Here is a 16,029-nt window from a genome sequence, read left to right on the forward strand (position 1 = left end):
CCTGGTGTAGAACTCGCTTAAAAAGATCTGACCCGAGATCAGAAAAATAACTGGCTTGAATCATTTGTGCAATTGGTCTTGGTGCAGATTGTTTCTTTTTTACATGTGTGAGTGCAAGCCTGTCTTGGTGTATTGATTGCAGTCGCTCCAGAGCTCACTTTGGATGAAAAACATTATCATGTAAATAAATTGACTGAGCATTTGTTGTCCTCCCGCACTGAAAAGCTTGTCATTCTCTGAATTGTCTCTGCTGTATGACTTTTACTGTCTACTCATGTCTCAAATTAACACAATGTTGAAACAAAAGATTAAACATAAATGTCGTCAACATCATACAAGTGTCCAGAACCTCTGTTTGTTTGCCATTATGTAACCATATCCAAGAATACACTGTGGATAAACAATAATGTGGGCATTCCATGTGAGCTGAGCTCATTGGAAATTCCAGTAAAAATAGTAAATGATCTCGGGGCAGTAGCGGAGGGCAACTGATCCATCAAACGAGTGACTGGTTTCCCCAGGCTGTACTGTCTGAATGCTTCTTGACCTGAGCTCTGAGCATTTTCTTAAATTCTGGGTTGTTTGCAAGTCCTCCTGTGTGAATGGGACTAAAAACTTGGATCTAAGTGTTTACTTGTTGTTTTTCCCCCAGTCTTATTTTCATAGTAAAGTGCTTTTCCATGATGGTCATGTGAAAAAGCCTTTTAAAACTGTGTTGCTTCTATTCTTGATTCTCATTGTGGGGCTGATCTTTTCCAGGACCATCCTGAAGGACAGTGGTTTCTTCCGCTACCTCCACACAGCCATCATCGCGAGTGGAACCATGCTGGTGTTTGGGGGGAACACTCACAACGACACTTCCATGAGCCACGGGGCCAAGTGCTTCTCATCCGACTTCATGGCCTATGACATCGGTGAGTGATGTCACAGCACTGATGCACAGACTCGGTCCACACTGCCCTCTTGTGGTGATGTGCTGCAATACATCACACAAGCCTATATTGATCAGACAACATTTTTAACACTTTCAGTCCTGAATTATTATTGTCAAGCTGAAGAATGTAAAATGTTACATAATGCAAAAAGCAACTGCTTTGAGTATAAATGAGTTTTTTTTTTTTAGGGCTGTCAATTAATCGCCGTTAACTTCTGCAATTAACGTGTACATTTTTTTAACACACATTAATCACACTCCTGTTTTGTCCTTAGTGTACCAAAATTCATTTGAGTGCATGCCAGGATTGAAAGAGTGTAGTCGTCAATTTGAATATAAAATTAGTCACAGAATCGCATTATGTAGCAAAGCATTCAAACTGAATGGCTTGTGAATGGGACATTTATTTTCTTGAAACTTTCTTACGGTTCATTGGCTAGAAAGAAGGTTACTTGTATCTACTGTCAAAGTGAATTCCAGTATCACAGAAGTGCATCTAGTCTGCTGTACCACCTGTGTGCTAAACATGCTTTCACTTCTTAAAATACACGCTAGTAGTTTTTCTGCTACATACAACAGCAGTAGAAACACATCAGTTTCGACAGAGTATTCTTTAGAAATTCAGGATTGTTGCAAACCATTGATTCAGATACAGTACTATCACCCATGCTTTTGGATAGCTACTGACTGCAGACCCACTAACATTTGTAGCTTTGTTTTATTTCAATAACCACATTTATTCTTAAACAATATTATTTACAATTATGGAGGATATAACCATTACCCGGTTAATGTTTTGTTTTATTTAGACAATTTCAAGTTATTAGTAGGAGAATTTAAAAGCTGTTATTATGATTAAGAAAGAAGCCTTCTTCGCAAGACAGCAGTTTCATGAATTAATCCAGTTACATTTCCAGTACACGTTCATGTATTATCATATTCAGGGACTATGTCCCACAGGCACGTTTTGGTGAATTTGGTGGTAGCATCGGAACTGTAATCTACACCTGCCAAGTTTCATGTTGATTGTTTACACCGCATGCAAACAGGAGCAGTTTGACGTTTTGGGAAGAAAAACAACAATACTACTACTACCACTACTACTACTACTAATATCCAGCTAAGAGAACACCCCTCGGGATGCAAGCAAGGTGTTCTTCTAGCTGAAGTGTTCTCCAAGATGGAGTTAGTCACCAGACACAATATAAATCAGTCAATAAATATGCATTACTTGTAATGAAGCGCATGCTTCAACATGTAAAATGAACTGAATAAGTAAAAGAAAAGCATTAAACTGTCAAACTAAATTAACATGGCACCCATACACATGTTAAAAAATGCAGCAGCAATATGCAAGACATGCACATTGTTTAACAGAATGGTGAAGCAATTCACCAGATCGTGAAACGCCAAATTGCTTGGCGACTTGTGTCTGATTCAGGTTTTTTTCAAGAGCTCAAACAATTCCCAACTATTTGTAACAAGAGAAACAGCTGTGCATTTCGCCTTTTGCTTACATACCATTTGGTAGTGATGAGGTGCACTCGTGGAAATCAGAGTGCGTCATGAGACACACACTTGCGATGACAAGTCACTTTTGAAAAGACTGATAAACCATTTTAGGTTAATTTTAATGATGCTGAGTTATCTGGTTACAAAACAGTACTGTATCATACTGTGCCAATGAATAACTGTCAGTGCCAAGATGGTGTTCTTTTAAGCAAAGTTTCTGTTCCTTTAGCTCAAGCATTTACTATGGGGAAAAATACGTTTCACCACAAGGGTGTTCCCTTAGGCAAAGTGTTCCCTTAGAAGGTGTTCCTATAGGCAGAGGCTACAGTAATAACAGTTTATGCAGGTAAAGTTTGTGTTCTCTGCTGAGGAGCCGGCCAGGTTTGTGAAATGTGTAAACAATGTCCAAACAAGATTATTTCTTTGGCACAGTTGTTTCTTTTAGTTACAGCATTAGAATACAGATCTCAATGAAACTTGCTCAAAGTACCCCGTGGTTAAAATCTCTCCCCTTCATCCCAAGACGCCACCAAACTCCTACAGTTCAACAGCCACATCACAGTGCATACAGTCTTCCAGTTACAGTAGCATTAGCTGTGCAGTACAAAAGAGTTCCTACGAATCATTTTTGCTGTATTAATTCTACACTAATAGCGTTAATAAAATAATCTGAACAGTGAAAATACTGTAACCTGGCCAAAACAATAGAAAATACATTACAATAGCATTGGTTATAAAACAAAATTCAATGAGATGGATGCAGTAATTGTATCAATTAACTATGCAATTTAAAACCAAGATGAACTGAGCCTGATTTTTTATTTGCTTGACAGCTCTAATATATAATTTTTAGTTCAAACAACACCCATCCCTCGTTATATTGCCCTGCGCTATACTGTGGGTTTGGATATATCGCTGTCCTGGAGTTGGCTCCCCATTTTTACAGTGCAACTGCGCATGCCTCTGAATATTATTCACTGCATTAGATCATCGGTCATTTGATGGTTTCATTTGCTGTACGGGGCTCAAACGTCCTGTGACCATCCACGCAAACAAGAAATACAAGCAGAAAAAAGTAACCAATTACTTTTCCCAGTTGCACAAACTGACTGACTGTAACAAAAATAAGACACCAATTTTAAAAAAGAATACATAAATCAATAAATAACTAAATAAATAATTTGCTCCTGTAATTTTGTTTCGTAATACTGGTGCAGTATGTAGTAAGTATTACTTTTACCGTTTGCCATGTAGCATACAGTGATTGCTCGTTTTCTATGTCTGTAAACAGTAAAGTTCATTTTAATGCTTATTAGTTACACTGTTTTGTCTGTGTGTTTCTCGATTTATCGCTGCCTTTGTTGTTATAATATATAGGTTTTATGTTGGACCCTGATGCTATGCGTTTCTCGATGTATCGCTGCCCTTGTTATAGTACTATGGATTGATATTGCACCCTGACACAGCCACTTATCCAGTGGGTAGTGTATCACCAATGTGATGATAACATATGGCACTAAGGTCCCACCAGGGCTGAAAGGATCAAATGTTTTCAGAGAAAAAAAGGGCCATGTATAAAATGTAAGCCTTCCCTAGGTGCTGCTGGTTGTGCATCTTCACATCCACACGTAAAGTAGTATTCATAAACGTGGTTCAGAGCAGTGTAGGACGTCCACATCAAGAAGGAAAGGTAACAGTTTTAATACTGGCAGATAATTTGGTTAGAAGAATCAGCTAAATCTATTGTGGCAGAAAGAGTATGGAACAGGGTCAGACCAGTAATATGTTTACTGTAAATACAGTATTAGATAGGTTAATTGTTTTTATTGTAATTTAATTTTATTATTAGTCAATTACCAAGACCTATCCAAACAAATTTTGAACTTTCTGAAAAAAAAAAAAAAAGATATTTTCTATATATTTGCTAAATTCTTACGCACCAACGGTAACAAATAAAATTATGCTTCAGTGGGGGAAATAAATATAAATAAATATTTATGTGGAAGTGTCTGTTAGCAGAGTACATGCTGAGTAAGTGGAGGACCTCTGAAAATCGTATGCCGTGTTTCCCAAAGAACCAGTGTTTAGAGTTGCTTGTTCTAGGTTTAAGTCTAATGCTACAGAATTCACATTAAAAAAAAAAAAAAAAACCCAAAAAACCATGTTGTTCTTAATTAAATGTTTGTATGGCTTATTCCTATTAACTTTTCTTCACCCTTTGAATGATATATTTAATTACTTTAATTTAATACACTGAAAGCTGGCTGGACTTTGTCTCCCTGACGCGAGACCTGTATCTGTATAGACTTCTGTGAGCTGCAGTTGCCTGTTTTATACCCATATCCCTTGTTTGTGCCCAAGTCTCCACACCACACCGGGGCATGCTAGTCCACAGTTAGACAGTCATTGTTTCCTGTTTACACGAATAAAGGCAAAGAACATCGTGTTTGAAAATACCTTTTTTTTTTTTTTTTTTATTCTGTAAAGACTGTAGTAAACAGACTAAATTGTTCTCCAATTACTTTGAAAATGGAAGCTGACTGGGGGGCTAATTGGCAATCGGCTCAATTAAGCAGAAGGATTACACTAATTAATTACTTGACATTGCAATGACCTGACACCTGGCATATTGGGTGCACTTGCGGTGTGCAGACAGCAGAGGGAGACACAGACTGGAATTGGTCTGTTTTAATACCAAATTGGCCGCACTAAATGTTTAATGCTAATCAGGAAAAACTGAATATGGGCTTTATATATAAACTCCAAAGTTCTATGAAGTAACCTGAAAACAACATGGCCTTTTCTTCTATAATGTAGTTGTAGTGCAGAAAGCTTTTGATTATTAATTGTTTTGTTTTTTTTACTGCTGGGGCTGATGGCATAGTAAAAGATTTGATTTTCCTTTTTAGTGGCAGCCGCTTACTAAATCCTCCAACAGGAACAGACATTTAGTGACACATCTTTCAACTTGCCTGCGGCTTAAGGTCAAGAAAATACCATTTATTAATAAAAAAAATAATAAAATAAAAAAACTAACAGGGGACCGTCGTGTCTGCAGAGGCTATGATTATGGTGTTGCACTTCTACTTGCATCAATCATGAACAATATTAGGATATGTGGGAAACTGATTCTGGAGGTAGCACCTAAAAATGAAAATCCGGGTAATTATAGGAGGCTGTTTGGTCCAGTGGTTAAAGAAATGGGTTTGTAACCAGCAGGTCCCTGGTTCAAATCCCAGTTCAGCCATTGACTCACTGTGTGACCCTGAGCAAGTCACTTAACCTCCTTGTGCTCCGTCTTTCAGATGAGACATTGTTGTAAGTAACTCTGCAGCTGATGCATAGTTCACGCATCCTAGTCTCATATCTTGTAAAGCACTTTGTGAAGGTGGTCCACTATGAAAGGTGCTATATAAAAATAAATATTATTATTATTATTATTATTATTATTATTATTATTATTATTATTATTATTGTTATTCTATAAAAAGTCAGTGTGCAATATCAGCTACATGTTTTTTGACTTCAAGACCAGTATCTAAACACATACCAAGGAGGTTCATCTGTACCACATACTGTAGTTCACCATTACGTTTTACAGTTGTTGACAGAACCCTATATATTACCCAATTTTGATTAAATTTGGTTAGGACATTCTTTAGCACCTAATATTTTGGCAGCAAGACATTTGTCTTCAGAGTGTAACAGCAGTGGAAGGCAAAGGGAAAACAGTTTCAGAGAGAGAGAGCTGTGGCTGCAAACGGTCAGTGACAGACCAGGAAAGTACAGTTAGAGAGGTTTTACAACTCTGAAATATTAATGACTGAATAGATTTAACATAGGTAAGACACCTTCTAGCACATGGTAAATGGTGGCCCATCTTGATATTGGGAATAGGTGTTAATAAAGTGGACAGGCAGTGTGTATCTAGAGAAATGTGATAAACCTTGGCACATAAATTATTTAGCAGAAGTTATTAAGAGTTTCAGAATCTGGTGGTATATGAAAGGATATGTCTGATCACCGAGACAGAGACCCGAAGCAGATTCTATCATGGTGTTTAGATACTTGGTATTCAGCAAGGATACTCTGGTCTTCAGACTTATCCATTGTTGTGTTGCCATTGAATTCGAAGTGGATATTCTTTGCTGCTGTTAGTTTTCCAGTGGTGTATCGACTGAACTGTGCACAATTAATTTACATGTAAAGAATTTTTCTATACCAGCCTTATTTGCACTACATGGAGATTTGAAATCTTGGAGTGTGAAAGCATGCAACAGAACGATCAACCGGAAGGCTTTTAAAATGTAAAATGGGCAAGTCCAGATTAAAATGTTGTAATTTATTTCTGTTTGTGGTATTACAAGATCTTCTCCCTTTTGATAAGGCTGTAGTCAGGAGTCATAGGCAAGAGACTTGCAATTTGTGTCCTGCCTTATAACAAGAATACAAGTGCTAGAAGAAAGGCATTGTGTTTCTTTAAGCCTCTTGGCTAGGTCATCCGTGAAAATGAGAAGCTGTTCTTAGCTGACTCCCTGGTTAAATTAATGAATGATTGATTGATTATTTGATTTTTAATTAGTAGTTCAATAAACAAGAATGTTGAAGAAAAAATGGTCAATACCATATACTGACTATTTAAAACAACCACAAGGCTTTGTTGGTGTTAACCAACTACTTTTTTTATTGAAATGATAGAGCCCGTCGATGCGGGCTCTACCGTGTGGTAGATGACCGCGACTGGAGTTATGTGACCCGAGCTGAAGGCGAGGGTGCTAATGAAAGTCAAGTTCATCTTCCACATAGTAGAGCCCGCATTGAGAGGGGGCTCTATCGCTATTAGAAAACAATTTATTTCTTTATTTTGTCTTTTAGAAAAAGCTTTAAAACCCATATTTACCTTGAACTTCTGATATTTCGGCAGGTAACGTTCCGCTCAGGAAAATAGTCAGTAACATAATTAGAATAGAAAAACAACATACACGTAGAGAAAATATTATTATTCTTCTTATTAAAATTATGGCAATCATATTTATTTATTGGGGTCTTACTCTTTTTTATTGCAATTTATCTGGACATATTTGTTGAATAGTCCGTGTACTGTTGAGTCAGACTCGAAACTTATTGGAGTCAGGGCGTCATTCAAGTAGGCAGGGAATGGGTTGGCTGTTGCGGAAAGAACTGAAACAGGGTTGACAGTTTAACTGGCTGGTTTTGAGGGAGGGTGTTGTTTGGATCCAGTTGATGACAAAAGTGTGGACCAATTTTGTCTTCCCTGTTGATATGCTGTCCAGTAGCTGCGAATTGAGCCTTCATTAAGGTGTGCTGTCACAGACTTGATTTTGCTTGTCTCTAGGCCAGCGTCAAAATATGTTTATGTAGCTTTTTATGTTATCAGATTAGTTGTAGATTAGAAGGAAAAAGCTGGTATATGTATGTGCGGATTGATTTAAAATTTAATTCCTAGATAAGCACTTCAACATTCCAGCAGGCATATATGCAAAATAAAAGCAAGCTAGATCTTGAAGCTGATTGGCTGTTCACTCTCAATCATTTTCTGATATTCTTTTTTTTCTTTTTCTGTACAGCTTGTGACGAGTGGTCTGTGCTGCCCAGACTAGATTTGCACCATGATGTAAACCGGTTTGGACACTCTGCAGTCTACAGCAACAGGTAACGCTTCAACAAAATATGCAGAAAATGGGCCTCGGCCCTTAGAAATCCCATAGTATAGGCAGGTACTGCCTACTGTAATGAGTAAATAACATTGCTTTATACTGAACACTGACCAGGCCTAGACAGCTTTTAGAAAAGAGGTATAAAATAGTAATCCTTATATTAATTCCTTTTATACAAAGAAGCCTGCGTTCAAATCTGGGTGGAGTTGCAAATTTAAATTAGTTTGTTCTGGGCAGCATGTGATTGGAACAGGAACTTAAAAATAGTATTTATTTAACTTAAAAAGGTTAGTAATGTACTTTAGCTTAGGTATTGTATTCATTTCTATCAATTTTTATTACGGATTAGCCTATTAAGTTTGACCTGTTGTCGGGGCAATAAAAACAATTATTAGAAGGGGCTGGGAATTAATATCCAGTTGAGAAAGGCTGACGTATTTTGGTATTGAGAGAACTAAATTGGAGTAAACATGTTGGTTTAATCACAGTTCAAGTGTCCACACAAGTTACTGGGGCTGTCCAGGTTTCTGTCACAATGCAATGTCGTTTTGCAATGCATGAACTCAATGGCACAGCATGTGTAGAACAGCACATGCAGCTCAGCAGTCAGAAAATGCAAAGTAAAGGGTTAGGTAGGCATTTCAGATATTTTGTTTGCAATTTGTAAACAGGTGTCTTATACATTTTATAATGTACCTTAAAATGGCCCCAATGAGACTTCCCCTTTGTCTTCATTTGTACTTATTCCTCCTCCTCGGTAGCACCATGTACGTGTTTGGAGGTTTTAACAGCCTGCTCCTGAGTGACGTACTGATGTTCACTCCGGCAAGCTGCGCGGCATTCTCCAGCAACACTACCTGCTCCGCGGCCGGGCCTGGGATCCGTTGCCTCTGGAACTCCCATCTGGACCGGTGTCTGCCCTGGGAGGAAGCAAGTCCCAAGGAGGAGCAGCAGGTCCTCTCCACCTGCCCAGCCAAAGCATGTAGGTCCTCTGCATTCAGTTTGAAACATGCCTGCAGAACAGCATTCACTTCAAGTCACTTGTGTTCTCTCTGTGCCTTAATAAGACTAATTAAACACCACCAAATGATTATTTCGCTATTTGACTTGCACTTCAAAAAATTGTAAATTGGTGAAGGGTTGTTCAGTTAAGTATATAGTACATGTACAATTTACTCAGGGATGGGAATAAAACTCCCATTGCATAGCAGTTTGATCCATTCCTGGTTTTACTAAGAGTTTAATTAGACACACCTGATCTTGTTACCACTACACTGGTGTTAATCAAGCACATATTAAAACCTGCAATGGGTGAAACTGCTGTGCAATAGGAGATACTGTTACTGTCAACATTGTTTTGTTATATTTATGAATCAGTTGAGAATAGAAAGATTACATTTTTTTTTAAAGTTTTCAGAGTAATAGTATTTTGTCCTTGTTACAAACCGGAACAACCGATGAGTCAAACCCTCTGTATATAAAACTTAAGTTTAAATCTAATGTCTGAACTGATCAATTACAATGTGGCCGGTTGATTTTAATAATACAGTTGCAGCCCACATGTACGGTAGGTGAACCTGGATCCCCCAACTTTTACCTCTCTCTTCCAGATGCTGACAATGAGAAGTGTGATCAGTACACGGACTGCTACAGCTGCACAGCTAACACCAACGGGTGCCAGTGGTGCAACGATCAGTGTATCTCAATGAGCAGCAACTGCACAGCGGTGCCAGTGAGTACCAGGGGCTGAGGTCAGGCAGGCATGGGGAGGATCAGTTTCACATTGTGTATCCGAGTGTGTGTTAATGGGCAAGCTCTCTTAAACCCCTTTCACGTGTTATTACGGCTCAGAACCGGCATTTTTGTGGTATTTTGGTCTGTGTGAATTGCCTATATCATCACAGCTGTTGTATTTTATGCTGTCTCTGAAGCGTCTCACAAGGTGGTTGAGAGGCAGCACTGAACAGTCTTAACTCCTGTGTGAAGTGCAGACTTTAAAAGAAAATGACAGCAATACGCTGATTTTGTTTCTTTTCTGTTGCAACTTTCCTTTGCCTGAGTTCGAGTTTAAAAATGGCGACATTTCCCAACACTCAATGGGTTAGCGCCTTTACATTCAGCATAACTTAATGCAATGTTTATCTGAAGTAAACTGTAGCTAATCGAGAGCATGGCTCTATCAAATATACCACTTACATTTTTCCCTGTTCTGTTCCACCTTCAACTTTTTTAATGTTTTTAACTTAAAAAGAAAATCTAGGGCTCTCCACATCTGCCATTTATTTTAAAGGTAATACCAAAAAAATATATTTTTGTAACAAACATCTCTTCAAAGCATTTATGTATTTACCATAACCTAAATATTTGTTATTGCATCGCTACTGTTTTAAAAAGCAGATATGCAAAAAAAAGTATTCACAGAAAGTTCACCAAATAATGTAGGTTTACCAACATCGACATACACAAGAGCTTTTAAATGGTACACCAAAACCAAATAATATAAAAACTATTGCTTTTGACTACTCACTAGTTACTTTAGATTGTAAAACTAACAGTACATACCTCTGACTGACATATAATTTCTGGTCAGAGACAAGGGTCTCCAACCCTGTGTGAAAAGTTGGAAGTAAGTAATTTTAAAATCTTGCAATGCTTGTCTTTTTTGGAAAGGACTGCAGCCTTAACAGATTGTCAGACCTTTCATCTGTCTATAAAATACCTAAAATATTTCTCTCTCACATACCCGCATCTCTCTAAATAATGTTTGAAATGATCCCTTTCGGGTTCTCTGTTGGTTGAGAGGATGGAGCAACGACGTCACTTTTGATTTTTTTAAATCCTCTTGTATAGATGTTCAAACTCTTTTTAAATGTACATTTAACCAGTTTTGAGAATGCAGTTTGTATTTAAAATATTGTATTTATATGAACAACAGCTACTACCACTTTGTGCAGTCAAAATATATGTGAGACGATGCGTCCCGTACAGCAAATAGTGCAATGGCGGTCTTTAGCTTTCTGCGCCTGATATATCGCATTCATCTGTAACAGAAGTACTGCTATTACTGCTTATAGTTTTCCATGAGTCTGAAATAAACAGCATGTTGTAAAAAAAAAAAAAAAAAAAAAGAAAAAAAAAAAAGCCTCTAAGTTGGTAAACTTCTGTTGTCTGATGCATTTGTTCTTCTGTCTTTACAGAAAACAAGTCACTCACAATTTCTTTTAGCATTTTAGCTGTCACTGATTTACATGCTTGCTCGCTCGCTCGCTCAGCTATCTCATTCGCTGACCTATGTATAGCTACACATAAATGCTGCGTGAAACAACCAATTTACAGATACTCGCAGATTTATATTTTCAGTGCACGATAATGCATGTTTTAAAGGAACCACCAAATCAAAACTGTTTTTATATCCATTTTCAAGATTTCTTTCTTTTTTTTTTTTTTTTTTTTTTTTCAGATTCACGATTTCCGTGACCCTAGTGACAAAATCGTAGCCTTACGTATGAACACTTTATTATTAGCACTAAGGGGAACATTGTTTGTTATCATCGGTATGCACATTTCACAGGAAGACACACAACAAATTCAACACGTGCAACTTAATACTACTTTTGGATATAACCATGGAAACACTGACTAATTAAATCATCAATCGTTAAATAATTAAGAATACAAAGAAAGAAATCTATTATACAATAAATATTTCTGTTTTCTCAAGTCAACCTGACCTTAATATCCAGGAATATAACTAGCAAACCTCCATTTATTAACAAAGAACTTCACTTGCCACACATTTGTACAGCTTGTTTTCTGTGTACATAACTTAAATTAATAACAGCACAAGTTGAAAGGGAAGGGGGGGTGGAAAAAAAACAAAAACATTATTCACCAATACACTAAATCTTGAATATTGTTTTCGGTCCACAATGTAATTAACAATGAAGTAACTTTTAAAACGTTATACAAGTCACAAAAAGAAATAAAGATAATCACCATGAGTGCTGCTTGCATTGTGATGCAGTGGTACGCAGCTAAAACATTTTCTTTCTTATACATAATAAAAACTTGCCAAGTAAGGGCAATATTCCACTTTCAATTCCACATGGAATCACCCTTCTGAATTGCCTGATTTTCAATGAATGAAAAGATTATTGGAGGGCATGGCAAGAATCTGAACACCAATGTGTGTGTATATATATATATATATACATATACATATCCTCCACATATATCCTCCACAAACACTGCTCGATAGATTGTTGTTGCTAAGGCCACAATGCACATGGATATGTGGAGTTTCACAACTGCTGTTGGGACTATGATGAGAGCTGTGCTGGGGGTCAAGCTCACTTCCCTCTGCCTTGCAACTCTGTGCTGTAATCACTGATCCCAGAGTGTGAGGGTTGCCCAGCTGATTGCTTTGTTTCTGCTGCAGGGCCCCATCGCAGAGTACGAGACCTGCCCGAAGGATAACCCTGAGTACGTTTGCAACAAGAAGACAAGCTGCAAGAGCTGTGCCATGGACCGGAACTGCCAGTGGGAGCCTCGCAATCAGGAGTGCATCGCTTTACCAGGTAATGAAACGTCAGCTTACAATGAGTGTACTGAGCCTGAGGAGGTGAGGAGCAGGGGTCTGTACAGCGGGCACAGCAGGCTAATGCATGCCTTTACAGTACAGGTATGCCTTACTCTCAGTCAGGAAGGGGTTTGGTACTGTGTATTAAAGATTCAGTTCTGGTGCAGCAAGTATTGGGACTGCATTTAGGAACAGCTACTTTTAGTCTTGATTATTTATTGTGTAGAAAAATGATCAATGCATTGTGTTTGATAGTCTTCTAAAACTACAAAAGATCAGCCCCACTGCCATCAAGATGTTTTCTATTTTATTGAAGCAGATAATTTACAGTTTTTGTGAAATCAGAATAAAGTTGATCACTTATGAATGTAATTTATAAATAATCAATTAATCAGTCTGAATTACTGACTGTATTTTTTAAAGTTTGATTTGAAATCAAAATAAATACAAATAATTATAAAAAAAGTGTACCATCCCTCCTTCAGAAAATATATGCAGGGAGAACTGGCGTCTAGTTGGGAACTCCTGTCTGAAGTTCACCACAGCCAAAGATAATTACGACAACGCCAAGCTGTCCTGCCGAAACAACAACGCAGTCCTGGCCTCCCTCACCACCCAGAAGAAGGTGGAGTTTGTCCTTAAGGAGCTGCAGATCATGCATGTGCTGGTGAGTGCCTGTGAAGAGGCCTTGGATCAGACACCTGTTGCACTGTGCTGTCTTCAAAATTAGCCTGGTTCTTAAACAAGTGCCGTTTTCATGAACTGCCTTAATATATTATAATGTAAAGTGGTCTGTAAATCAGTTTCATCGGTCTTTATTGAATGTCAGGCAGAAGAAGATGTAATATCAATAAGGCTCTGAGAGGAAATGTGAGCAGGCTGCAATTATTAAAGCCTAATGAGATAGTTACAGACATTTACATTCTCATCCATGCAGCGTGAGGAGGAGCTGGCCTAGCAAGGGCCTTTCTTATCACTTCTTTATCTACCCTGTAGAAAAGACGGTAGCAAGACCTTGTTTTAGGAGATGCGTTGTTAAGCCCCAACGATTTTCATCTATGAAGGACTGTTTTAAATAAATTGAGATAAAGCTTAACGATTACCTCATTAGCATAAAGTTTTCAGCGGTCCTGAGTGTCAGCCTGCTATTCATAAGAGTGAACGACAGCAAAATGCAGCTGATAATTAGGAGTTATTGAACGCTGGGCGCGGTGGAGTCTAAACTAACGACAGCATAAAAATGACATTGTCAAAGTTATCTGACCGTATTTAATAACCCCCACCCCCCCAATAAGTAAGTGATTAACACTGCCTAATATTTTTTTTTTTTTTTAAGTAAAACAAAAAAGATTAAAAAATAAAAAAAAGCTGATTTCAGAACTACCCTTGTTTAGCTGTCCTATACCTGTCAAGCCTGCTGAACCGATTTGCATTCATCACAGCATGAATAAATTCCCTAAGCCTGTAGGTTGATTTAGGAAGTGTTCATGCAGCTGTAGGGGAGGATTGCAGAAACCTCCTTTAAATATTTAATTGAGGGTACCCAGGACTACGTGCAGGACTAGATGTTCTACATATTTATACATAGATTATGCATCCTTCTGTGGCAGAAATCTTTAACTGTAGGTTTAGAAATATGAAATTTGTTTAAAAGAGCAACCTGGAAAGAATCTTGGCAGCATGGATTGGCAACAAACAATAGTCTCTTTATGCTCGAACCTAATTAAAAACAAGATAATTTTCATATGTGGATGGCTTATTATGGAGTGAGTTCAATTTTGCTTTTGGAAAGTTCTGTATGAGTGAAAGTCCTGTTTCCCTGTGTCTGCAGTACAAAGCGACAGTGACCCCCTGGGTGGGATTGCGGAAGATTAACGTCTCGTACTGGTGCTGGGAGGACATGTCCCCTTTCACCAACACATCCCTTCAGTGGCTCCCAGGGGAGCCCAGTGACGCAGGGTTCTGTGGGTACCTGGCTGAGCCCTCCCACACCGGCCTGAAGGCAGCCACCTGCGTCAACTCTGTCAACGGCAGCCTGTGCGAGCGCCCAGGTAACTTGCACACATCTGCTAACACAGGGCTTGTACCGATGGCAACAACCCCCTTCAGTCACAATTGTATTGTTTATAATTTTTGTTTTTGTGTGACCTCTATGGGGTAGGAGAAAATAGTCCTTCTAAGACTTGGATGCATTATAAAGTATACAGTAGCATAGGTGGGAAGATTGACTTGGGGAAGTTATACATGCATTGACCAAGGGGTCATGGATTTTTCTGTTTGTCTTGCATGGATGCCCTGTCTTCTGATTTGCAAATACAGACATTACAAATATGCATACAGGGGTCATGTCACTAATGGGTTTTTATTCATGTTTTTTCAGGACTGTGGAGATACATTTATACGCATCAAATATGACTCATTGTACTGTTGTACTGTTTCAGCCTTCACTTGTGTATTTAAAAAAAAAAAAGATAATAATTTAGACTGCGCTTCATTGCATCTGTCTCGTTCTAAATAAAACATCAGTCAGTTTTAGCATGCAAGAAAAAAATAAAACTGTTGTGTAACTGTAGCGCTACATCACAGCACTCTAGTATGTCCTCTTCTGTCTCTGACTGAAACTCTGTTCTCCACTTCCCTTTGTACATAATAAGCAGAATTTACAAACAGGCAGTCATTCGGTTCCTAGTAACATCCTCTCCTCATAACATCCTTTTATCTGTACTACTTTTATTTTTTATTTTATTTGTATTGATGGTTTTCCAGATTACTAACAGACTGTCCCTTCCTCCTTTGCCCTCTCAGCGAACCACAGTGCCAAGCAGTGCCGCACCCCTTGTGCCCTGCGCTCGTCCTGCAGCGAATGCACCAGCGGTAGCTCTGAGTGTATGTGGTGCAGCAACATGAAGCAGTGCGTTGATTCCAACGCATACGTGGCTTCCTTCCCATTCGGACAGTGCATGGAGTGGTACACCATGAACAGCTGCCCACGTAAGCAAGCAGCCAGGCTTTTGAGAGGAGTGTGGAAAGAGTTACCAAAGAGAAATGGTACCCTTCCCACGTCTAATTTTGTGTGATATTCCATTAAATGGTTTAGTTTAAAACTTGTATTTTCATATGCTAGTAATATACTCTGTCCCCCATCGTTATTGCAATAAATACAAAATTAGAGCTATAGCAAAATGCCATGGCCTACATTCGTGGTATGTACATATGGTTGGATGGACAGACAGGTTTCTTTGTATATCCACAGACTGATGGACTTTAACTTATGGGAAACAATTTTGGAACCAAGTTTTATAACAATGTGTGACAAGTCATATCGC

At 38.3% G+C, this 16,029-nt stretch overlaps 1 protein-coding gene across 3 annotated transcripts in view; it reads left to right on the top strand.

Annotated features, from left to right (window-relative positions):
* LOC121294319 (attractin-like) overlaps positions 1–16,029 on the top strand; it is a 136,652-nt gene that overhangs the window by 48,061 nt on the left and 72,562 nt on the right. For 2 of the 3 annotated variants that reach the window (XM_041217917.1, XM_041217935.1), the window contains exons 10-17: positions 760–914; positions 8,035–8,119; positions 8,886–9,106; positions 9,735–9,856; positions 12,563–12,701; positions 13,189–13,370; positions 14,535–14,754; positions 15,509–15,694. In XM_041217917.1, the coding sequence (XP_041073851.1) occupies positions 760–914; positions 8,035–8,119; positions 8,886–9,106; positions 9,735–9,856; positions 12,563–12,701; positions 13,189–13,370; positions 14,535–14,754; positions 15,509–15,694 (1,310 nt within the window). The remainder of the gene's footprint in view (positions 1–759; positions 915–8,034; positions 8,120–8,885; positions 9,107–9,734; positions 9,857–12,562; positions 12,702–13,188; positions 13,371–14,534; positions 14,755–15,508; positions 15,695–16,029) is intronic. The other variant, XM_041217927.1, reaches the window with a different exon arrangement.

The sequence above is a fragment of the Polyodon spathula genome, chromosome 2 (assembly GCF_017654505.1).
Source record: "Polyodon spathula isolate WHYD16114869_AA chromosome 2, ASM1765450v1, whole genome shotgun sequence".
NCBI lineage: Eukaryota > Metazoa > Chordata > Actinopteri > Acipenseriformes > Polyodontidae > Polyodon > Polyodon spathula.